Consider the following 25,133-nt stretch of genomic DNA (forward strand, 5'->3'; position numbering starts at 1 on the left):
GGAGCTTTCATTTCTATATTTCCATAACTGTTCACACTGACATAATGAGTTGTTCTGCAGTAAACTGTACTAACCAAGTCTGCGGGAGTGAGAGCGCGGCAGTGATACCGTGACTCGGGCGCCAAGAAGCCATATTTGGACATTGCCGGTTTCAATTTTCTACAATGGCAGAGACTGAAGGTGCGTCGTCCATCTTTTTTTACAGTCTATGGTTGACATCCATGTTTTTTCAGTGCAAGCTCTAACACAGTTGAGTTCGGCAGAATGTCCCGACGTGACACCAATCGTTAAGTGTGTTGTGTAGTGTAAGCAAGCAAGTAAAGGTTAGGTTTGTGCTCTTCTGAATGTCAAAGGCTAAACTCTTTGAGTCTTTAAGTGTGTTGAGTTCAGTCTTAGACTGTTTCAGCCCTTTGCCAAATGTGTCCCCAGCTTTACACTGAACACGTGACATTAGCAGTCTCCAGAAAGAAATCATTTCTGCCCAGTAACAGGAGCGGTCACAACCCCCGATTTATTTCAACAAAATAGTGAAAATACAGTTTATATAGCGCACTCTCTTCTCAGCTGTACATGATCATAACATTCATTTACAATAAAACATACATTAAAAAACCCTTTATGCTTATATCATTAATACAATCAATGCTGTTCATAGCAAAACAACATACTCAAAAAAATAAAATAACAATTAGAGGAAAAGCATCTGGGTCCAGACGGGTAAAGTAAACGATAAAAATGTAATACTCCAGTTATTGTCCCTTAATATAATACATTTATTTCAACCCTATACATCGAAGGTTTAGTTCATATACAAATGTGTTCATTTGCTTACAGAGAGAAACGACTATGAAACCATTTGCATTCTATACAAAATGTTCTGTCCAAAGAGCATTAACTAACAAGGACCGAAAATGCACATCTAGCATATAAATATATTTCCCCTCGACAAGCAATATTGATCTCGCTCACTATGTACAACGACAGGAGTAGCAAATCCGACATCTGAGACTGTACAATCGGACAACGTCATTATTGACGTTATTATTGCGTAAAAAACTAGGCAGACAATGCGCATTTCAGCGAGAAGAAACACTGTAAACCGAGAACGTGTGTAAACGTTGCTGAAATCATGCGTAATGAGGCGTAACCTTGTTCATCTATACACACGTCCAGAAGGAGTGCGCCAGTACCGCTCGTCTCTGGACCATGATTCATCTGTGTTTGATTCAAGAAGGTGCTGCATGCACATGGTGTGATGCTCACACACTGAGACAAGAGTGGGTTTTCTCCCAGAGGAACCGGTTGGATGGTGAACAGTGTGTGTGAACTGAAAAGAGGTGTTGGAGAACCGGGTCCGGCTTCACTTCTGAGAGCGTTGGCTGGACAGTCTTTCTCCAGCGAGTTGGTCGATGATCAAGGATAGACAGGTTTTTGTAGTTAAACGACTTTTGTTTAACTGGTGCAAACCTGTACCTTTCTCTGGCATGAACCAGGAGTGTGTGTGTGAAGCGCTGAGGTCCAGTCACACGGCAGAAACCTGCTCATCTGAAACACACACACATGAAGAGGGTCAGTTAAAGCGCTGAGAGCGTCATCGACACACAACGAAGCATCGACACAGACGGACAGCAACGGCACATCCCAAACCTCAAACGCTACTTACACCCGAGGTCACCAAAACATCACCAGCTCACATTTCACCCCAACGGAAATGATATTTTGCATAAAATAAACCTATTTTGTACACAGACAAAGAGTTAATTTAAGAGAAAAATGCATTGTTTAGACTATAAAGCATTTCTGCATCACCATAGTATTCGTTTTACAGCCACTGAATTGGAAAACACACTAATAATGATGATTTTCTGATTAGCGTTGAGTTTGTCTGATCGGGGGGCTCGTCCGGGATATTGCCAGTGAGTATTCTCTTCCTCTGTTGTTATTTTATTAAGGCAAGACACCCCAGGAGAATAGAGTAAAAGTATAACAGATTTTCTGAAATGTTGCTTAAATATACAAGCGAGGCATTAGATTATCTAATTAAATATGCATTCTTTTGCAAACATTTCCGGAACAGAAATCTGCACTACATTGGATAAAGCCAGGTTAAAAATTCTTGTTTGATTTTGTTGACATATTAAAGGGGACATATGAAAATCTGAGTTTGTCCGTGTGTAAGTGCTATAATCGGGTCCAGTGCTTCTACCAACCCAGAAAACATTAAAAGTTGAAACCCAGTAACTGTGTTCTGGTGAGTCTTTCTCTGCAAGCATGTCAAAAAATAAGCCGATCAGATTTCGCTCTCCTTCTGATGTATGAAGAGGATCTTATTATAATATTACCGGCCCTTAATCTGCACGTTTACACACACCAGCCGACATTTGGTTTCAGAAGCGACAACAGAGACCAGTTCTAACGCACTGGCAGAAGATCCAGCAAAGCCTGAAACTGAGTCTCTTCCTGAAAAACTCTTGAAACTCTTGAGTCTCTCCGTAAGGCTGCACTCGCTACTGGTTATTCTGGGATTCTGGATGAGTGAGATTGGCCTGTTTTGTTATTGCTGGAGTTTCTGAAGCTTGTGTAAAGACTCCGCCCTCTTCTGAACGTGTTTTTGCTCACACCCAAAAAGGGGCAAATTTGACAAGCTCTAATAAATGATCTGGTATTTTGAGCAGAAATTTCACAGACACATTCTGAGGACACCATAGATTTATATTACATCTTGTGAAAAGGGGCATAATATGTCACCTATAAAGGTTTTTTATGTAGGGGATTTCGGATTTCTCTTTATATGACTCCATAAATTAGAAAATACAGTCGAGAGAGAGAGAGAGAGAGAGAGAGAGAGAGAGAGAGAGAGAGAGAGAGAGAGAGAGAGAGAGAGAGAGAGAGAGAGAGAGAGAGAGAGCGAGAGAGAGAGAGAGAGAGAGAAAGAGAAAGAGAAAGAGAGAGAGAGTGAGAGAGAGAGAGAGAGAGAGAGAGCGAGAGAGAGAGAAAAATTTTCAGCATGTTTTTAGCAATTAAATGGTCATGAACAAACCTTCAGAATATAGATAGAAAAAACATTGTAAAGTATGGAGTATTTAAAACTCCTGAAGTGGATAAAAGAAGTCACAATCTATGAACACAAATAAAAATTGCAAAACGCAAATAAAAACCAGTGCATGTTTTTGCCTGTATGTCTTGCCTTAATATCAGCTTTGATTAAACTCGGCACAACAAATACTACAGTGATACAGAAGTAGTTAAAAAAAATCATATTTGCTTCGTGTAAAATACCATTGGCTTCTTTAGATGTGGAGAAAATGATCAGGAAATTGTAATTCTGAAGTGAACCACTCCTTTAATATCAGCTTTGATTAAACTCCACAAATGCTACCGTGATACAGAAGTAGTCATGAATCATATTTTCCTTGTGTAAAATACCATTGGCTTCTTTAGATGTAAGGGTGAGAAAATGATCAGGAAATTGTAATTCTGAAGTGAACCACTCCTTTAATATCGGCTTTGATTAAACTCCACAAATGCTACCGTGATACAGAAGTAGTCATGAATCATATTTTCCCCATGTAAAATACCATTAGCTTCTTCAGCAGTGGGGGTGAAATGCGAGCCGGCCGTGTTTCCGAGCTCCGCAGGGATCGGCCACGTACCCTCCTCGCTCTCAGCCTGAGTTTGGAGAGTAACACTGGGCGGCCGGGACAGGTTGGGCTCGGCCAGGCTGTGTCTCAGCTTGCACCTCTGCAAGGCCACGCTATAATCGGGCGGCTTTACGTGGGCTTTTCCTCCGTCTCGCACGAGTGTGTCGCCCAGACTCAGGCCCTGGTACCCCGCCGGGGTCGGGGGCGGCGCCGTGAACCTATCGTCTTTGCAGGGTGATGTTACACAGTACACTGGCAGGAAGCAGGAGGACAGGTGCAGGAAGTGATGTGATGAAGGGGAAGGAGCACAGAAAACACACACAAACACACACAGACACAGACACAAGGCAAACATCAATTAAAGAAACGGGGTACGTAAATCAAAGAAACTGACACAAGCATGCACGAGTCACGTCGAGGATGAACGCTGAACGCTTCACACAAACAGGGCATAAACACACGTCCTGAACTCGTGCGTCTGCAACATTTATCTCTGATAGAAGAACATTAAATAAACAGAACCAGGGTTTGAAATTTACTTTTTCACTAATCGGCCAATTTGGCTACTACATTTTTAAGTTACCGGCCATTCAGAACTTCTACTAGCCAAAAAAACAAAAAAACATAATAATAATAAATAAATAAATAAACCAGACTATGTCACAGCTTGAAATTTGGATTTCATACATTAATTCCTTATTCAAACCTGTGGTCTCAGGATAAGCCAGGATTTGCTAAAATTGTAGGATGTTGGAAAATAAGCATTTGTTTAACAGAAAACACGTTTTAATCTTCTCTTTTGCTTCAATGCAAATGAACAAGTGCGCCGTTATTTGTTGTATAGAGACCTGTGTGTTCAAGTCAGCCAGATATGAGCAGATTCTTCACAATACACTGTATTTAATATATCATGACTCATGGTTATTTGCGCTAAATCTGCGCAGATTTGTCTTACACGAACTCCCAGCAAACTGAGTAAATATAATAATTAACACGGCAAATTGGCTCGTGATCTGACAGCGTTACACGCCACAGTTAAATAATACCCACATTTGGCGAGTGTTCATTTCAAACCCTGAATAGCATGTAGAAATGAAAATGTGTCACGGGTTGATTCTCTAACTAGTTTATAGTTAATGATAGTGATGTTCATGTCCTTTTTGTTCTTTTTGGAACAAATGTTCCAATGTTTTTTTAATGAGGCTGAATGTTGGGTTTGGTCATTAAAAGAAGTGACTAATAAACTGTGTTCTTCTACTATGAACTGAAGATCAGTGCAACAGATTTTGTATGAATTTAAGTGCATTGGATGTGTGAGAACTGAACTGAGCGGCTATATATATATAAATAAACTAAATTAATAACTTTTTTACAACAAAAATGAACCATCACTGAACTTTCTTAAGCTGGAATATGACAATATTTTCTTCTAGAAACAAACTTTGTTGCATTATTTTCCTGTTATCTCTGTAAAGCTGCTTTGAAACACTCTGTATTGTAAACAGCGCTGTATAAATAAAGGTGAGTTGATTTGACTTTAAAACTAGCTAGATTACAGGACAACTGATTGCTCACCGAGGCACCAAAGCATCATGTGTTGACTTTCTAGCAACTCACTGTTTAAAGTACTTGGAGGTAGGTGATAACACCAAAATATCTACAATATTTGTAATTTTCAACCACAGTAAGGAACGCCATCACATTATAGTAATTCTGCCTGAAATCAGAGACATTACTTGTTGAAAATAAAGGTAATCTTTTAACTGTCAACCCCCTTTTTGAGCATAGATGAGAAAATGCACTGTCCAAATACATCTGACTTTGACTGGATGTCTTTATTGTAAAAGTGTATCAAGACACCAGTTTATGCCCTATTTGTGGAAAGCGCAGGACGTCCTGGGTAAATCGCTCTACTGATGTACAGTGGTCAACATTTGAAGTGGATCAAAAAAGTTCAAGAACGGGTATTGTTCAAAATTCATGTATAACTTTGATGAAAGGTTTTGATCCACTTCAAATGTTGACTTCTATATACTGTATATATACATGTGTGTCCTCGAGGTATCAAGACACAAGCACTCAGCAGCGCAAGCCAAAAGAGCTGCACATTGAGAGGATAGTGAAATCTGCCGTGTCACGTGTAGAAGCCGAAGCTGACGCTCACCTATGAGTCCCTTCTCCGTGCTGGACGTGATCATCTTGTACGCAGGATCTGTGCTGTTCTGCCCGTCGGAGGCGGCGTGATCTGAGCTCTTGCGTTTGATGGTGCCGTAGCTTCCCTCGTAAGTGTCCGACAGCGAGCTAGAGGACTGACTGAGCTCAGAGCCGTCTCTGGAGCCGGTCTCCACCTCAGCGATCGGGCCGCCCATGGGCGTGTGGCGGTGGGTGAGCAGGTCCGGGCCGCGCGGCCCTGGGAGAGTCTGGAGGCTGTCGTGGGAGTTACTGGAGCAGGAGGTCCAGCTCCCGCGCCCGCTGTCGGCCATCTCAGAGACCGAGGAGTGTTCGGGTACCGTCAGCTCCTCACCACTCGTCGAACATGGGACTCTGGACTCCCTCATCGCAGAGGGTCGAGGTGAAGATGAACTACGGCAAAAGAAAAGTGCACAGTGACTGAGAGTGGAAAATAAACGTACAACTGGAGACTTACAACTGGAGACTAATAACTGGAGACTAATAACTGGAGTCAATAACTGGAGACTTACAACTGGAGTCAATAACTGGAGACTAATAACTGGAGACTTACAACTGGAGTCAATAACTGGAGACTTACAACTGGAGTCAATAACTGGAAACTTACAACTGGAGACTTACAACTGGAGTCAATAACTGGAGACTTATAACTGGAGACTTACAACTGGAGTCAATAACTGGAGACAATAACTGGAGACTTATAACTGGAGTCAATAACTGGAGACTTACAACTGGAGACTTATAACTGGAGTCAATAACTGGAGTCAATAACTGGAGACTTACAACTGGAGACTTACAACTGGAGACTTATAACTGGAGTCAATAACTGGAGACTTATAACTGGAGACTTACAACTGGAGTCAATAACTGGAGACTTATAACTGGAGACTTACAACTGGAGACTTACAACTGGAGTCAATAACTGGAGACTTACAACTGGAGTCAATAACTGGAGACTTACAACTGGAGACTTACAACTGGAGTCAATAACTGGAGACTTACAACTGGAGTCAATAACTGGAGACTTACAACTGGAGACTTACAACTGGAGTCAATAACTGGAGACTTACAACTGGAGTCAATAACTGGAGACTTACAACTGGAGACTTACAACTGGAGACTTACAACTGGAGACTTATAACTGGAAACTTACAACTGGAGTCAATAACTGGAGACTTACAACTGGAGACTTACAACTGGTCTGACAAGTTTTTAAGCACCCTTTTGATTGACAGGATATAATTAGAATTAGCCCAAATCATCTGCTGTTTTTAAACAATAGACCAATTGAAAAAGCATTTTGTTACTCGTAATCAAAGTTGAACTTCACAAAAAAAAAGGTGTTGTGGGACATATACCTCGTGCCGGGCTGACATTTCCAGACATAATTACTTACTTCTATTAAGTTTTGCATTTGTATAGAGATTTAGGCATTATCAAAGACTACTTTGTTTGTGATTAGTTTGTGCATTATGATCAAACAAAGACACAGATAGCATTATGTTACCCATAATCAATTTCGAACTTCAATCTTCAACAAAACGCTGAGGTGTAGTGTGATATGCACCTGGTGCCGGGCTGCGTGAGGTCGGCGTGAGTGTTCACGGGCGTCTCTGACGGGCAGCTGACGGTGTTTGCTGTGAGCATGGAGTCCACAGAGCTGTTACTGACGATGCTGGAGCGGGAGGAGATCTCGCTGGAGTCCGACAGATCAGATCTGACGACGGGCATCAGGGCGTAACCTATCAAAGAGAGCAGACAGAAGATCAGTGTGTGTGTCGTCACACTCGTAGGACATCAAGAGCACGACACGGAGCCAACAGAGCAATGCAAACACCTGCCTTTATTACACAACTGAGGAAACTCACAGCCAGATCATTTAAAGTGAAGAACCATCGACGATGGCACACTCACAACACATCTCAACTCATCTGCTCTCTGAACAACACATCAACTCATCAACTCCCTGAACAACACATCAACTCCCTGAACAATGCATGACATTACACTTAAAAGCACTTCAAAGATCCTGCCATCATTCACTCAACTCGCGTGAAACACAAACGGTGAGTGTTTTGTGTGAAAAAATAAATAAAAATGAATCACACACTCGATCTAATCGTGTTGCGACCTATCTTGACGTGTCAACTTTGATCACTCAAATGACATCTGAGAGTGTGGCTCGATGACAGGATCCTCATCAACTCATCGACTCCCTGAACAATGCATGACATTACACTTAAAAGCACTTCAAAGATCCTGCCATCAATCACTCAACTCGAGTGAAACACAAACGGTGATGGTTTTGTGTGACGAATAACCAATAATGAACCACACACTCGATCTAATCGTGTTGTGATCGGCATCAAACCTGTCAGCTTTGAGAGAAAACTGAGTGAATGTGGCTCGATGATGATGATGACAGGATCTCTGGCTGAACTAGTGTTTAACTCAGGTGACACGTGAACAGGTCATCACACAGTTCTCCTCCTGCAGTGTCTGTCTGTCTTCTCAGTGTATTTGAGACTGTCTGTCTGCTGCTGATCGTCCTGTCTCAACGCCTCGCTTCTGTCCCTGGACTGGCTCCTGTCTCTAAAGAGTGTGAAGGGGGACCTGAAGCGCTTGCGTGGCTTCTCTTGCGGTCTCTGTCTATTCTCGTGCTGTCTGTCGCTCGGACAGGTCATCTTCAGGATCTGTCTATGAAGGAAAGCCCCACCTATGCCGTATGTGCGCGCCGGCGCTCGAGTGTTGACCTCGCTGGCCAGAGACGACGACGAACCCGACAGATTCAGTCTGGGAGCTCCGCCTGCTGGGAGAGAATCATGGGAAAATATCAGGATCAATTCAATTCACATTTATTTGTATAGCGCTTATCACACTGCACGTCGTTTCAAAGCAGCTTTACAGAAAATGTATGAGTCTTGATTTAGAGGTGATCTAAGTTATGCATTTCAGAATCAATGAATCATGGGGATATTTCAGAATCAATGAAGCCTTAATGCATGCATATCATTAGAGACACAATTAACCCTGTAATGCCTGACATATGAAATAATAGTCTTTTAAAATGGAAGTTTATCAGGCCTTTTAACAACATAATTTTCAAATATATATATAGTGCATATAAAAATATGCACTGATATGTTTTAGTGCTGGGCATCCAAAATAAAAGTTTGTGTTTACATAATATGTGTGTGAGTACTGTGTATATATAAATACACACACATATGCATGTAAATATTTAAGAAAAAATTTGTTATTTATATATAAAATATTAATATTTATATATAATATAAATTATGTATAAATATATATACAGTATATACATGCAAATATTTCTTAAATATACAGGGTGGGCCATTTATATGGATACACCGCAACAACATGGGAATGGCTGGTGACACCAAAGTCCCGTTTGTGGCACACCAGTACATGTGAGGGGGCAAACTCCTCAAGATGGGTGGTGACCATGACATATACTAATGTGCCACAAACAGGACCTCAATATCACCAACCACTCCCATGCCACCACGGTGTATCCATATAAATGGCCCACCCTGTATACATGCATGTGTGTGTATTTATATATACACAGTACACACACACATATTATGTAAACACAAACTTTTATTTTGGATGTGATTAATCATGATTGATGGTTGCCCATCATTAATATATTTATATGGCCAAAAAATAAGATGAAATTCTGATGCTTGTGATGTAAACCAATGAGATCTTTATAACAGTATAGCAGATACTGCCATAAAATCATATAAAATCACTCTCGTAACTCTATATCTGCCAATAATGTCTTAGTAAGATGATTTAAAGGTGCAGTGTGTGATTTTTAGCGGCATCTAGTGGTGAGCTATGCGAATTGCAAACAGCAAGTCACTCGCGGCCTATCCCTCGGTTTTCAAACTCGAATGAGAAGCTACGGTGGCCGACGTAAGACAAAAGATGTCGTCGTCTGAGTCTGAGTCAGCAGCAGAGAGTAGCAAGTCAAGCAATGAGGTTTCTTTAGCGCTGTTTGTTCGCTGTCGGCTACGGTAGATACATGACGTCACAATATGTCGATCTTCATAGAAGGGGGTACCCACGGTTATGTAGATATAAATGACTCATTCTAAGGTAATAAAAACATAACGGTTCATTAAGTAAGGTCTTTATACACCACTGAAAACATAGTTATGGATTTTATATTGCATTTCTGTCAATAGATCCTCAGAAATATGACACATTGCACCTTTAAAGCTTAGTTTTATGATCAAAGCTCTGTAGTTTTAGAACATATAATGCAATGCAATACAACAATGATTGAGAGATGAAAAAATAAACGTGATCAAAAGCCTGATGATAATATTTGATACTTGATTTAAAAAAAAGAAAAAAAAAAGAAAGATGTCTGGATAATCAAGTAAACCGAAGCTGCGTCCATATTACTAACAATATGAAAGTTATTCTTATGTTTCCTTGATAAAATCAGAGCAGATTTGACAGCAGAAACACACGAGCTGAAGGAGGACGATTGTACAATTACACTAAAAGACTTGATAAAAGAGTCTAAACTCAGTCAGGGACAGAAGGACTGGAGGAGACTGTGTGCGACAGGTTTACTGATCATGTTAGAGGCGTTAGAAATGTGTGAATCTAATATGATACAGTAGCTTTATAGAGTTAACATCTGCTCCAGTGCGTCCGCTTTCAGCATGTACATGAGGAGAAGTTGAGAGCCACTACTGAGCTGAATACAGCAGAAGACCAGGAACAGAAAATACAATCATGTCTTATGTTTAAAAAATGTTCTTTAACCCTCGCTTGTCTGGCTCATGCTCCTCTAAGCGATGCGTGAACTGTATTTTGAGCACTTCTTGTGTTGTTTTGGCCTCTTCATGATGACCCACCTGCTGTATTCCTCATTTGTAAGTCGCTTTGGTCAAAGGTGTCTGCTAAATGATTAAATGTGTGACTGAGATGGTTTGTCGCACCTTTGCGAGGAGATCCCTGAGGGGAGACGGTGGGACTGGAGTGCAGGGATGAGACGGTGGACGGGTCCTCGGCTCTCTTCACGCTCGCGTCGTCGGCTTTCTTCGGCGTCTGAGGCGAGTTGGGACCTGAAGTGAGTAAGTTAACTTTATTTATAAAGCACATATCACAGAGAGAAATCACCACGTGCTTTACAAAGTGCTACAATTTAAATCAAAGAAAAATAAAACACAGATAACACTATCACAGCTTAAAACAAAACATAAAAGCCCAATCAACTAAAAACTATATGTGACCCTGGACCACAAAACCAGTCACATGTCGCACGGGTATATTTGTGGCGATAGCCAACAATACATTGTATGGGTCAAAATTATCGATTTTTCTTTTATGCCAAAAATCATTAGGATATTAAGAAAAGATCATGTTCCATGAGGATATTTTGTACATTTCCTACCGTAAATATATTAAAAAATATATTTTTGTGAGTCAATGCAGCACAATCATGAACATAAATGGACAACTTTAAAGGAGATTTTCTCAATGTTTTGATTTTATTGCATCCTCATATTCCAGATGTTCAAATAGTTGTATCTCAACCCAAATATTGTCCTATCCTAACAAACCATACATCAATGGAAAGCTTATTTATTCAGTATCTCTGAATAAAAAATTTACTCTTATGGCTGGTTTTGTGGTCCAGGGTCACATATGTAAAATTATGGAATTGTGTATGATGACCCAAAATAAAAAATCTTGATATTTTGAGATATATGGACTGGAAACAAGACAAAAATACCAAGTAAGAAAAGCATTTTTTGCTTGTTTTATGAAAAAAGGCTCGATAGAATAAGTCAAAATGATATCTGTAAAATGACGGAAATGTGTGTGAGGACCCGAATGCATCACGGTGATGATGGTGTAGCACATGTGTGAGATGGAGACGGGTCACGTACTGAAGGAGGCGCTCAGGTCTTTAGCGAGGCTCTTCTTGCGCAGCGGGTACAGGCTAACGGGAGGAACCTGAAGCACCTGAGACACACGGTTCTGCGGCCTGGAGGAGGACAGACCCGAGCGCAGCGACACCGGAGACATGTCCGACTTAGTGGAGCGCCGCTCGTTCAGGTTCTTCGACACTGCAGGAACACACACACACACCATCAGGAACTGAGTCTGAGTGACAGATCATCATAGCGTTCTTCGACACTGCAGGAACACACACACACACACACACACACACACACACACACACACACACACACACACACACACACACACACACACACACACACACACACACACACACACACACACACACACACACACACACACACACACACACACACACACACACACACACACACACACACACACACACACACACTCTCTTGTACATCTATCTTTATGAGGACATTCATTGACTCAATGCAATCTCTAGCCGCTTACCCTAACCTTACCCATCACAACTAAGTGCCTAGCCCGACCCCTGACCCTAAACCTCATTATAACCTTATCCCTAAAACCAAGTCTTGACCCTCACACAACAACACCAGGACCTGAGTTTGAGTGACAGATCATCATAGTGTCATCATTAGTTGTGTTTCCATCCACCTGTTTTTATGCAGATTTGGGGATTTCGCTTTTTTTTTTAAACTGGATGGAAAAAAAGTGATTTTTTTAGAAGAAGACGTGAATAAACTTCGATGGAAACACATTTACTGAATAAATCCCTCAAAACCTCATGTGACTTTGCCTCAGCGTCAGCTGTGATTGGATAACTGGAGTAACAAGCGGACCAATGGCGTCGCAGCATCTCTAACGTTGGTTTGGTGTTTCTGAAAGTGTGTGTGTGATCAGAATGATGTGGTGTAACTCCCTCCAGAAGCGTCTCACACACACGAGTGTGTTCCCGAACACCAGCATCCGAACGCTGGAGAACATGACAGCGGTTACCGAGTTTCGCTCTGACGCTCTGAGACACACTCGTTTATGATGGAGGGAAAACAGCCACGATGCAGAAACTTACAGTCTATTACTGATATTCTGAGCCAATTTCCCAGGAAGTGATGATTATGTTCTCTTGAATGAATGACGCTTTATTTGCAAATGTTTTGTGCCGTATTCAAACCCATAATAAACTGGTAACACTTTATAATAAGGTCCCATTAGTTTACATTAGTTGATGTGTTACATTTGTTTATTAATCTTTGTTAATGTTAGTAAATAAACTTCAACTGTTCAGTGCTAGTATGTTCATTACATAATTTAACATGCACAACTTTTGATTTTAATAATATATTAGTAAATGATGAAATAAACATTAAAATACATAAATGCTGTAGAATGATTGTTTATTGTTAGTTCAGGTTAACTAATGTAAAGAGATCAAACTCCTTATTGTAAAGTGTTACAGTTAGACTTGCAGCGTTGGATGGAAACAGAGCTACTGATGTTCATTCATTAATTCAACTAAACACTAGGCTATAGTACAACTCTCTACAGTCTGAGATGAACCAAAGGCCCAGATCGTTTCAAGACCTCATCACAAACATGAACAAAACTAGAAAGCCCACTGAGCTCCTGCGACTACTCAGCTGAAGGACAGCATCATGGACATCAAGCAAATCCAGATAAGTGAACTTCTCAATCTGATATCTAGCACTTTTCCTTCCGCCCACTAGATGGCAGTGACCAGCCGTGTGAAATCTGTTGCAGAAAAAATCAGTCAAGAGGTAATCAGTCTTACTTTCTGATTCAGATTAGACAGATCTTCCTCTTTACATTTACATTTTGCTGACGCTTTTGTCCAAAGCGACTTACAATTGCTATATATGTCAGAGGTCGCACGCCTCTGGAGCAACTAGGGGTTAAGTGTCTTGCTCAGGGACACATTGGTGTCTCACAGTGGATTCGAACCCGGGTCTCTCACACCAAAGGCATGTGTCTTATCCATTGCGCCACCACCACCCCTTTATGTAACTGACTTAAAAAAAGTTAGCGCCAGTCTTGAAGAAAACATTTAGATGACTAACTTTTAAGACTAGCCTAAGCAGTTTATGCAAACGGCCTCTAGACAGCTCGAGCAGCAGCGACAGTTAGACACACACACACACACACACACACACACACACACACACACACACACACACACACACACACACACACACACACACACACACACACACACACACACACACACACACACACACACACACACACACAAGGAACTGAGTTTGAGTGACAGGGACAGTAGCAGGGTCAGTTAATCTGGTAACACACACACACACACCAACACTGTGTGTTGAACACTGGAACTGAGTTTGAGTGACAGGGACAGTTAGTCTGGTAACACACACACACACACACACACACACACACCAGGAACTGAGTTTGAGTGACAGGGTCAGTTAATCTGGTAACACACACACACACACCAACACTGTGTGTTGAACACTGGAACTGAGTTTGAGTGACAGGGACAGTTAGTCTGGTAACACACACACACACACACACACACACACACACCAGGAACTGAGTTTGAGTGACAGGGACAGTTAGTCTGGTAACACGTTACAATAAGGTTCACTAGTTAACATTACTTAATGTATTAACTAACATGAACTAACCCTGAGCAATACATTTGTTACAGTATTTGTTAATAAAAATACAGTCATTCATTGTTTGTTCATGTTAGTTCACAGTGCATTAACTAATGCTAACAAGATTTTAATAAAGCATTAGTAAATGTTGCAATTAACATTAACAAAGATCAATAAATGCTGTATAAGAGCAGTTCATTATTAGTTCATGCTAACTAATGTAGTTAACTAATGCTAACTAATGAACCTTATTGTAAAGTGTCACCATTGTTTCTCTTGATTTGATTCATTTAATTTGTGAATGTGTAAATTGTGGTATTGTCATTTTTTGACCAGGTCTCCGGAAGAAGAGACTGCGATCTCTCAGTGTGATTCTCCTGGTTAAACGAGTCTGCTTCGCATCGGGGTCTTCATCACCCTGAGGGGGTTTATTCTGAGATAACAACCGGCTAGATGTACACTATCACACGGATACTCGTCACATGAGTAATAGCTGAAGAGACGCACGTGTGCTGTAGGCCGGCTCGCACTGCAGGGACATGATCTGGAGCTTGTCCTCGTCCTCCTCCACCTCCAGGTGTGCCAGATACTGCTTCACCCGCCGGGACATCTGGGCGTCCTCGTACAGCTTCCTGGCGTTGAGCAGAGAGCTGCGCCGCACACGCTTCTTGTGGCCCGCCTGGACCTCCAGCAGGTTTGAGTTGGTGCTGGCCTGACTCAGAGACCTGAGGAAGAGTGAGACACGACACACATCACCGTCACTCCCGTGGGAGACGCTCACGAGCAAACAGGAAGACGTTCACAAACAGAAACAGAACATCTAGTCAAGTCAAGTCATCTTCATTTATACAGCGCTTTAACAATACTGATGTTTCACAGCAGCTTTACAGTGATAATAGGAGATTACAGTCACAGAGAGTGTTTAGGCGTTACAGCAGCTCTAGAATACAGTTATTGTCCAGATAAAGTTAGTTTGATTGATTCACTTCCGTTGCAAAGATGACAACATTCGCACAACAACAGTGTTTGGAGCTCGAGAACGCAAACCTCGAAAAAATCTGTAAGAACGCTGAGGGCGTGCACATGCGTATTACGTGTTCAGTCTATAGACCTTATGCCCCAGAGAAACGAGGGCGCCACCATCTTTACAATATTGTCTTTTAACTTCCGTTTTTGCGGTCGCTCTGTATATCTCTATGGCGCTGCTGTCCAGGAGTAATTAGCTTTTGAAGTGGATTTACTTAATGTAAAGTTAACGAAAGTTATCATGAGGATTGTAATGTTTAAAGCAGATGTCTTAACAAATGTCAGTCGACCGGGAAGATTTTAAAACGAGCCGTTTCATTCATACACACGCAAAATCGCTGTGAAAATACAGACCGGAAGTCAAAAGATAACAAGTGCAGCGCTGAAAAGGGGTGGAGCTACATAAGGGGCAGGGCTACAGAAGGGGTGGAGCTACATAAGGGGCAGGGCTACAGAAGGGGCGGGGCTACAGAAGGTCTATAGATATGCAGGTTTGAATATGTATATGTGCGCATGTGTGAAGACTTTCTCTACACACTGACCTCCACAAATGACCTGAATCTATTAAAATGTAATGGTTTCACAGATAAATGAGACTTGATGCATTTCTTCTGGTCTTGCAAATGTGAACAATGGAAACTCATTTTTGTGAAACTTGTTTTTCAATTCCTGAAATAGTTTTTATAAATAATTTTGGAGAAGTGTCTTATATGTACACTACCATTTAAAGGTTTGGGGTTAAGAATTTTTTATATTTATATATATTTATATATACTGTATATATATATGTTTTTTTATTTTTTTTATTGATACTTTTATTCAGGAATGACGCATTAAATTTATCAAAAGTGATGTCTAATATAACATCTATTTCAAATAAGTGCTGTTCTTTTGAACTTTCTATTCATCAAAGAATCCTAAAAGTAAAATATGAACTGTTTCGGACATTGATAATAATCATAAATGTTTCTTGAGCATCAAATCATCATATTAGAATGATTTGTGAAGGATCATGTGACACTGAAGACTGGAGTAATGATGCTGAACATTCAGCTTTGATCAAAGGAATAAATTACACTTTACTATATATTCACATATATACTATATAATCTGTTTTTACTGTATTTTTGATCAAATAGCCTTGGTGACTTCTTTCAGGAAATGTTTTGGAAGTATGTGATGTTATGAAATTTCTATTTGTGAAAGTCCTTCCATTCATTTGTAAATATGAAATGTTAAAGATAAACCTCATTTATTTGGCAGTCAGAGCAAACAATGCCTAGAGCAGCGTAACGCGGCCATGCAACGCATTCAGCTCCATTAATGCAACACAAATAAAAAGAATAAATAGATTAAAACAGACGAGCATGATCAGTTACATGAAGATCGATGGTTTAGAGGATGAGAGGAATGAAGGAAGAGTGGCAGGAGTTGCTGTGTCCAGTGAACGGTCAGGACATGCAGGACAGCACACTTACCCTAAACTCTTCCACCTCTTCTTTCTGTACGCAAAGCCCATGAGAGGCAGAAGACAGGAGAAGAGAGAGAGAGACACTCAGACAGACAGAAAACACCAGCAGCACCACAGACAGAGAGAAATCATCTGATACACCATCACACACTGGTAGAGCTCCACCAGTTCATCGCCGTTAGCCTTTTCATTTTAATCGGTAAAAATCCACACCGATGGTTTTTACGGGTTGCATCCGTTGCGTGAGCGGCTGATTAGGGTGTGCGGCAGAGTCCTGCACGGGTTCGGGTACCTGACGGGTGACCCGCAAATTTTGCTCAAACAGGTGAAAAAAACTGTGTCGGGTGCGGGTCGGGTCGGACACGGGTTTAAAACAATCACATGCAAACGTAAAAATATATGCATATTTTTAGGAACACATTTACAAAAATATGCCTGTATTTCAAGTTGATAAAATAATTTAAAATCCACATCAGTTTATTTGTGGCCACGCCCTCCCAGGAGTCTCTATACCTACTTTCACTTAAAAAAATTCCTCATAACCGCGCGCGTGATCGCTTGCAGTCGTCGAGATGGATGCTGAGGAGTTGAAGAAAAGAATAGCTAGTGGAGATGGTAAAGTTGTCGACAATACGTCATCAAAAATCAAGTCCAGTGTGTGGGAGAAATATGGCATTATCTGAAGAAAACAATATTGTGAAAGGCTTTGCTGCATGTTCGTGTTGGATAACCGCACATGTGGGACTTCATCGCTGAGGAAGCACAGATAACTGTGGTAACCAAGCAGTTCTATCGAACAGTATCTTTCTAATTTAACACTGATAAGTACGTGTGGTGTGGTGTGTTTGAACCCAACATTGTCAGATGTAGGCTAGACGAAGTTGCGTGGCATATAGTGTTGTAGCCGCGACTCTGTTCGATTGGTAAAATGTTATAAGGCTACTTAGTTTTGTGGTAACGTTAGCATGTTCTTCTGACAGCTTCGGCTGAAGTTGTCCTTGTGTTAATGGTCGTGTGATAGCTTCTGTATGACCTGGCAATAAACATGTTTGTAAGTGTGTCTATAATGTGATAGTCTAAACTGATTTTATTTCGGGTGCGGGTCAGGTGTCGGTTCTATGTTAAGCGGGTCGGGTGCGGATTTTAATTAGTGCTGCTGTCGGAAAACGGGTCGGATGCGGCTTTAAGCACTGCGGGTACGGGCGGGTGCAGATTTACACAATCGGACCCGTGCAGGACTCTGGTGTGCGGTCGTATTACAGACAGAGAACGGCCTCTAGTGGCGGAATAAAAACTAGCACTGCCCGCGTTTCCATTACCCTTCAAATTATGCAAATTGAAATTGCGAATTGAAACACGGCAATTTAGCAAAAACTCCCATTTATCGCAAAAAACTTACTTTCGCTCCCATGAGGGTTTTTTTCAGGGAATTAGAAAAAGGAATATTTCTCAAAACTGCAATGGAAACAGTTTTTGCACATTTACAGTCACCTGACGTAGATGACGAGGTGTGTTTGGACAGAAGACGAGACAGAGTTCTTCATTAAACTCATAAAAGACGAAAGAATTACAGGAATACTGGACTCTAAACCACTAAGAAATGCCATAATCAAGATCTTGAAGCAGATTTGAGGGAGAAACACCCAGAAACTCCTCATATGAGCCAGTCTCAGTATAACGGCCTTTCCTTGCCGTTAATGCTTGGATTAAACGCCCATGTCTCCTTCCATTAATAATAATGTCTAGTAAGGTGGCTGTGATATACATTAACCTACAAACATCCGTTGCCATGATTGTTGGAATGACTTCGAATCGCGAGAGGAAAAAACGACGTTGCACGTTCATAAAGACAGTGAACTTCCTGTTTGAACAGGGCGTTTCGAGACTCACACCTGTAGGTAAATGCAGCTGTCAATCACAAAAACTGACACTGTGAACGCAGCGTACGTGTCCACCGTCAACATTCACAGGGGCGAGCGACTGACTGACATTAAATGAAGATGATCAACAAAAGATCAACAGTAGGGCGAGACTTATCAGACTGGACTGTGATAAGTGTGTGAGCATTACATGTGTGTATAAAACTACTGGTCCAACATGGAAATCTGGAAACTGGAAATCAAAATCGATTCCTGCACTTATTGTGAACAATTCATTAGTGCACATTATTGTGAAAGGAAAACTGTGTTTTCCTTTCACAATAATGTGCACTAATGAATCGTTCACAATAAGTGCAGGAATCGATTTTGATTTCCAGTGGACTTTAGTTCATGCTCTGTGTGTGTGTGTGTGTGTGTGTGTGTGTGTGTGTGTGTGTGTGTGTGTGTGTGTGTGTGCGTGTTAGTCTTCACCTCTGTCTGAACATGAGTGCCGGGTCCATGTTGGCTGATGTCATGCGCACAACGTTTCGGATCTCCTTGGCGATCATTCGCAACTTTTCGAAATTGACCAGGCCGTCGACACTCGAATCGTTCCCTGAGCGAGATAAGAGATGATGGACAGTTCAAGGACCTGACATGTGGAAACCCACCAATGTTAAAAGATAATCTACTCTCCCCCACGTCATCCAAGATGTTCATGTCTTTCTTTCTTCAGTGGAAAATAAATGAAGGTTTTTGAGGAAAACACTCCTGGATGTTTCTCCATATAGTGTCTTCAATGGGGTCCAACGGGTCGAAGGTCCAGATGTGAGTTTCAGTGCAGCTTCAAAGTCTCGACACGATCCAGCCGAGGAATAAGAGTCTTATCTAGACAAACCAGCCGACATTTTATAACAAAATAAACATTTATATACTTTTAATCACTAATGCTCATCTTGCACTAGCTGTGATGCGACACACATTACTTAATCAGGTTGAAAGGTCACGCGTGTTCTGGTTTATAAATATAGAATAATCTCATTTTCTCCTCCAACTTCAAAATCATCCGACATTGTTGTTTTACCTTTTATTTATTTATTTATTTATGTGTAAATGGCGTTTGTAAACACTAGATCTGTTCTTACACCTACGTCACGCTTGACCTTTCAACCTGATTGCGTAATGTGTGTCGCATCACAGCTAGTGCAAGGCGAGCATTTGTGGTTAAAAGTATATAAATGTTTATTTTGTTATAAAATATCCGCTGGTTTGTCTACACAAGACTCTTATTCCTCGGCTGGATCGTGTCGAGACTTTGAAGCTGCACTGAAACTCACATCTGGACCTTCAACCTGTTGGACCCCATTGAAGTCATTATATGGAGAAACATCCTGGAACGTTTCCCTCAAAAACCTTTAATTTCTTTTCCACTGAAGAAAGAAAGACATGAACATCTTGGATGACGAGGGGGAGAGTAGATTATCAGGAAATATTCGTTCTGAAGTTAGCTACTCCTTTAAGGCTTGTTTGTAGACTTGACCCACTGACCTTCGTGCAGGAAAGTGAGATCCTTCTTGACCACAGGGAACAGGGGGATGATGGGAGGTTGCACGCTCTGGCTGCTCAGTATGTTGCGGTATTTGGCCATGTTTCGTGACGGGTCGAAGATGTCCTGAAGGTCGCGGAACAGCTTCTCATACTTACTGGGTAGTTTCTCCCACGTGCTCCTCAGTCGAGCTACTGAAGCCAGATTAAGACCACTGAGGAGCACAGAAAACACATGAACACTTGCGGCCCTGCTCGGAGGTTCACACACCAAGCACACAATATGCAAGATCTGTAACTATTAAAACATAAAATAGCTGCATTTTATGTTTCTGACGAAGCTGCATAACCACCATAAAACACTGAGGAACAAACAGCATGCCAAAGTTTTTTGTAAATGTAATCGTTTGTTATTATCTTGTCTTGTGGATCATTTAGAAATATGCTGATAACTTTATCAGGTCAGCATCACTATTAAAAAAAACAAAAAACAGAGGATCTGTTGACAGAAATGCAATATTATATACATAACTATGTTTTCAGTGGTGTATAAAGACCTTACATAATGAACCGTTATGTTTTTATTAGCTTAGAATGAGCTTTCTCTCTACACACACCACGGGTCCGCTTACATCGACATGTTTCTACAGGAGCCCTGAGCGGACAAACGCGTTTCGTCACTATGTTGTTCTTCGTGTAAAGAAGCTTCAGCTAAAGTCAGCGGATACAACACTGACACAATGATGAACAGGTGACAATAATATTCAAAATAACAATAATCAACTAAACATAATTTCTTAATTTATCTTTGTAAAGAAACCTCATTGCTCAACTGGCTACTCTCTGCTGTCTCTGACAACGACATCACTTCCTGTCGGCCACCGTAACATCTGTTGGGTGCAATTTGCAACCTCACCACTAGATGCCGCTAAAAATCACACACTGCACCTTTAATATAAAGTGGGACCTTAATTTCTTATAATCATTGAGAAACTGTAAGGAGAGCAGCCCGAGAACTGACAGCTCGAGTGAAAGGCGGACTCACCTGATGATGGCGAACATAGAGTTGAAGTTCTTGCACTCGCGGCAGTGCAGGGCGATCTTGATGAAGTGCTTGATGGTCTTCATGCGCTTGAGTGCGTTGGCCTCGCGGAGGATCTCAGTGGCCACCCAGAACGTCTCCTGGTTGATGATCTCCTCGAACTGCTTCAGATGTTGGCCACCGCCCGGGTCCAGCTTGAACAGGTCGTCCACGTACTCTGTGGACTCGATGTTCCTGAACAGGCCGAAGTCCCTCATGGAGAGCTGAGCCGCCACCTCCACGGTGCTGAGCTGGAGGAGCCCGATCTGACTCTCCCTCAGGAGATCCTGAGCGTCTTCATCCGAGCACAGCGTCTCCGTCTCCATGTTGTTCTTCAGGTAGTACCTGAGCAAACACACCAATCACGGGATCACTGTATAGTAGGGGTGTAACGATACCCAGCAAGCAATTTTGCATTTAAAAGACATTTTTTAAAGGTCCCATATTGTACACCTTTCTGAAGTTTTATTTTAGATTGTGATGTCCTTAAGAATATATATTTGTGGTATAAGTACCAAAAACCATCCCAAATATATTTTTGTAGCTCCTTTCTCAGGAGGCCTGTCTAATTAATATTCATGAGCCTCTCTTCTGATTGGCCTGTTGTTTTCTGAGTGATGCACGGGCAGGCCAACCACAGGTAACTAGGGTCATGTATGCGGTAGCCTGATGTGGCTCATTAGTAAGGTAAATAAAACACTAATGATGGACATTGCTGAGGGAAATGTTATCCAGCCTTATATGTTCGAGCCGGACTCAGGAGACTAACAACCACCTCCTTACTTTCGGCGTTATTGTAAGAGTATTATAATTACCATTACATCAATGCTGCACGCAGATTTAACGTTAACGCTAATTTAAACGGTCTGTAAACTAACTCAGACTTTTTTTTTTTGTCCAATTCGATTTAAATCTCCAAAATATGTACGTTAATAGCTAGTTATACACTATGTAACGTTAGCAGACAGACACCGAATGCAGTAAGCTATGTAACTATTGCTTTCCTACTGATACAGTAAGTTGACGTGCTACAATTTCTTTTACAGTGTTACTTTTTTCTGTAAAAGGTGTACTTGTGGTAAATCTGCAAGGATGCCCACAGAACGCGAGAACATGTGCTGTTATTGACGCCCGAGGTAAACTTGAACTGTAGGGACTGCAGCATCTTTGAGGAGAAGCTTCTTTGAAAAACCGGCATTGAGCTGTTCCTGACTGACGAAGCAGTCACTTGTGAACTGTACAGGACAGATGGTTTAGGTCGAACTAGATGCTGTGGTATTTCTGAATAAATAAACATTAGACACTGGTCTCTTATATTAATGTTGTTCGGAAGCCTGTGCAATGATGTCGTTTCCTGACGGTGGGCAGTGTTTATAAATGTTTACATTTATACGACAACGGCTCGTGAAAAGGCACAGCTACTTTATGCAGGCTGAGTGCATTTGTCTGTGGATTGACTGTTTTGAAACTTATATGGTAGATTCATCGCCCCTAGACCTCTGCTATCATGAAAAAGCCAGGGAATTTCATAGAATGTGACCTTTAATATAACTCCGATTGTATTCGTCTGAATAAAGAAAGTCAAATACACCTAGGATGAGTAAATCATGGGCTAATTTTAATTTTTGGGTGAACTATCCCTTTAAGAGGTGTTGGCTCTGCTCTTACCTGCCGTTGAGTTGGATGCGGTCTGCTAGTTTTGAGAGCTGGTCCGGCAGCCGGCGCTGTTTAATGACCCCTTCAGGACTAACAGAGACCTCACACAGCGAGTAGGTTTCCGAAGCTGCGATGAGGCCGAACTCGCTCACTACATGCGAGACGACGTCTTTGGCTGTGGTGTCTTTACTGATGATGATATAGCAGCTCTGCTGGTCCGCCTTGAACACGCGGATCACCTGATCGGGAATGTCTGTGACCCGCGAGAGGAAGGAGATGCAGTTAAACACACACAACCGGTGAAAGCATTTGAAATAAAAGGTCAATGGTGAGATGTTTGGCTCAGATTTGGAAAACAAGGCAATGGCTCAAACACTATCCCATCATCCAGATGATTTACAGGACAGAAATCTTTTTCAGGTTTCATTCACATCTTCACTTGATGAATGAAAGTCATATGGGTGTGGAACTCAATCCACCATAATGACGGCGTTTTCGCATGCTTTTTGACGTCGAGTGTAAACCATTTCATGCCACAAACTCGTAACCACATGTAGTGTTGGGGAAAGTTACTTTGAAAAGTAATGCATTACAATATTGAGTTACTCCCTTAAAAAGTAACTTAGTTACTTTTTTTTAGAAAAGTAATGCGTTGCGTTACTTTTTCTCACAAAAAAGTTATATTTTTGGGCCAATGTAAAGACGCCCTTTCAGACCAAAATTGTAATAATAAGGCTGAAGGAAATGCAAATTCACATGTGTCTAGTAGAGGAGCAGATCAAACAAACCTGCCGTTCTGGATCACAGAAGAATAGATGCAGGAGAAGAATGTTTAACACTTACTTCACCAATAAAAACAAAAAATCTAAAGTCATTTTTGCTTATGGTTTAACAGAAGCAAGTACATTGGTCAATAAAGTGAGATTAAATGCATGAATTTTATTCATTTTGAGAAATACTGAATCTTTTTTGCAATTAGTCAATGCATGCTCACATTTAGTCTAGAACTACAATAACCATCATGTTTTCACACACACACACACACACACACACACACACACACACACACACACACACACACACACACACACACACACACACACACACACACACACACACACACGCCTCTGCACTTCGATTTGTCTCAACATGAGGACAGGAGAGATGTCAGTCTCCCGTCAATGTGAAAAAGTAACTTGCGTTACTTATTTGAAAGAGTAACTAAGATATTTTGCTGTAAATTTAAAAAAGTAATGCGTTACTTTACAAGTTACTTGAAAAAAGTAATCGAATTACTTAACTCAAGTTACTTGTAGTTACTCCCAACACTGACCACATGCAATTAAGTTCAAAACAGCATACAAGAGTTAAACGCATGAAAAGGAAAAGAGTGTATGACATGTACAGTGTACTTACAGTAGAAACCAGCCACTGGTGGAGCCAAGAAACACACAGAGAGAGATAGAGAGAGAGAGAGAGAGAGAGAGAGAGAGAGAGAGAGAGAGAGAGATGACACATGACAGCTACAGCACACACCAGTGGAGACATCACAACTAATCTAAAGATGTCCTCCTCATTATAAACATCTCTCGTACTGCAGGTTTCCAGATTCGTGTGTAGTGGATCTGAAACCAGCCTTCATTTGACACAACCCAGAGCTGAGGTTTCAGAAAGGAAACATTTACTGGAATCCTTCCTAACATCCTCATATATTCTAAATATATCTATCTAAATGTAGATTGTTTTCAGAGCTTGAAATACAGAGAAATAAACAGCTTCAGCTTCACTCATACACAGAGGAAACCCTCTATTGTGAAAAGAAGTACACTTCAGTATCCTTTTAAAAAAGAGTGCATACAAACGGATATCATACACTTTAAACGAATGCGAACGGAAAGAAATAATTTGAAACAAATTAATGTTATTATTACAAAAAATTATTACAGTTTAAAGGGATACTCCACTTTTTTGGGAAATAGGCTCATTTTACAACTCCCCCAGAGTTAAAGAGTTGAGTACTATACTCTCATTCCTGGGTAATAATCCAGGAGCTGTGCAGCCGTACCATGGTACGTACCA

At 41.2% G+C, this 25,133-nt stretch overlaps 1 protein-coding gene across 1 annotated transcript in view; it reads right to left on the reverse strand.

Moving 5' to 3' along the window:
* Nucleotides 1–488: 488 nt before the first annotated feature.
* The window catches only part of rapgef6 (Rap guanine nucleotide exchange factor (GEF) 6), a 165,445-nt gene continuing 140,800 nt past the window's right edge, over nucleotides 489–25,133 (reverse strand). Inside the window, 13 exon segments of the mRNA XM_082140848.1 lie at nucleotides 489–1,545; nucleotides 3,579–3,893; nucleotides 5,806–6,224; nucleotides 7,399–7,573; nucleotides 8,548–8,640; nucleotides 10,820–10,945; nucleotides 11,774–11,953; nucleotides 14,924–15,141; nucleotides 19,265–19,388; nucleotides 20,321–20,532; nucleotides 21,363–21,743; nucleotides 23,067–23,307; nucleotides 24,471–24,485. Coding sequence (XP_081996974.1) covers nucleotides 1,523–1,545; nucleotides 3,579–3,893; nucleotides 5,806–6,224; nucleotides 7,399–7,573; nucleotides 8,548–8,640; nucleotides 10,820–10,945; nucleotides 11,774–11,953; nucleotides 14,924–15,141; nucleotides 19,265–19,388; nucleotides 20,321–20,532; nucleotides 21,363–21,743; nucleotides 23,067–23,307; nucleotides 24,471–24,485 — 2,522 coding nt within the window. The 3' untranslated portion in view covers nucleotides 489–1,522.

This window comes from Leuciscus leuciscus, assembly GCF_965113295.1.
Source record: "Leuciscus leuciscus genome assembly, chromosome: 16".
NCBI lineage: Eukaryota > Metazoa > Chordata > Actinopteri > Cypriniformes > Leuciscidae > Leuciscus > Leuciscus leuciscus.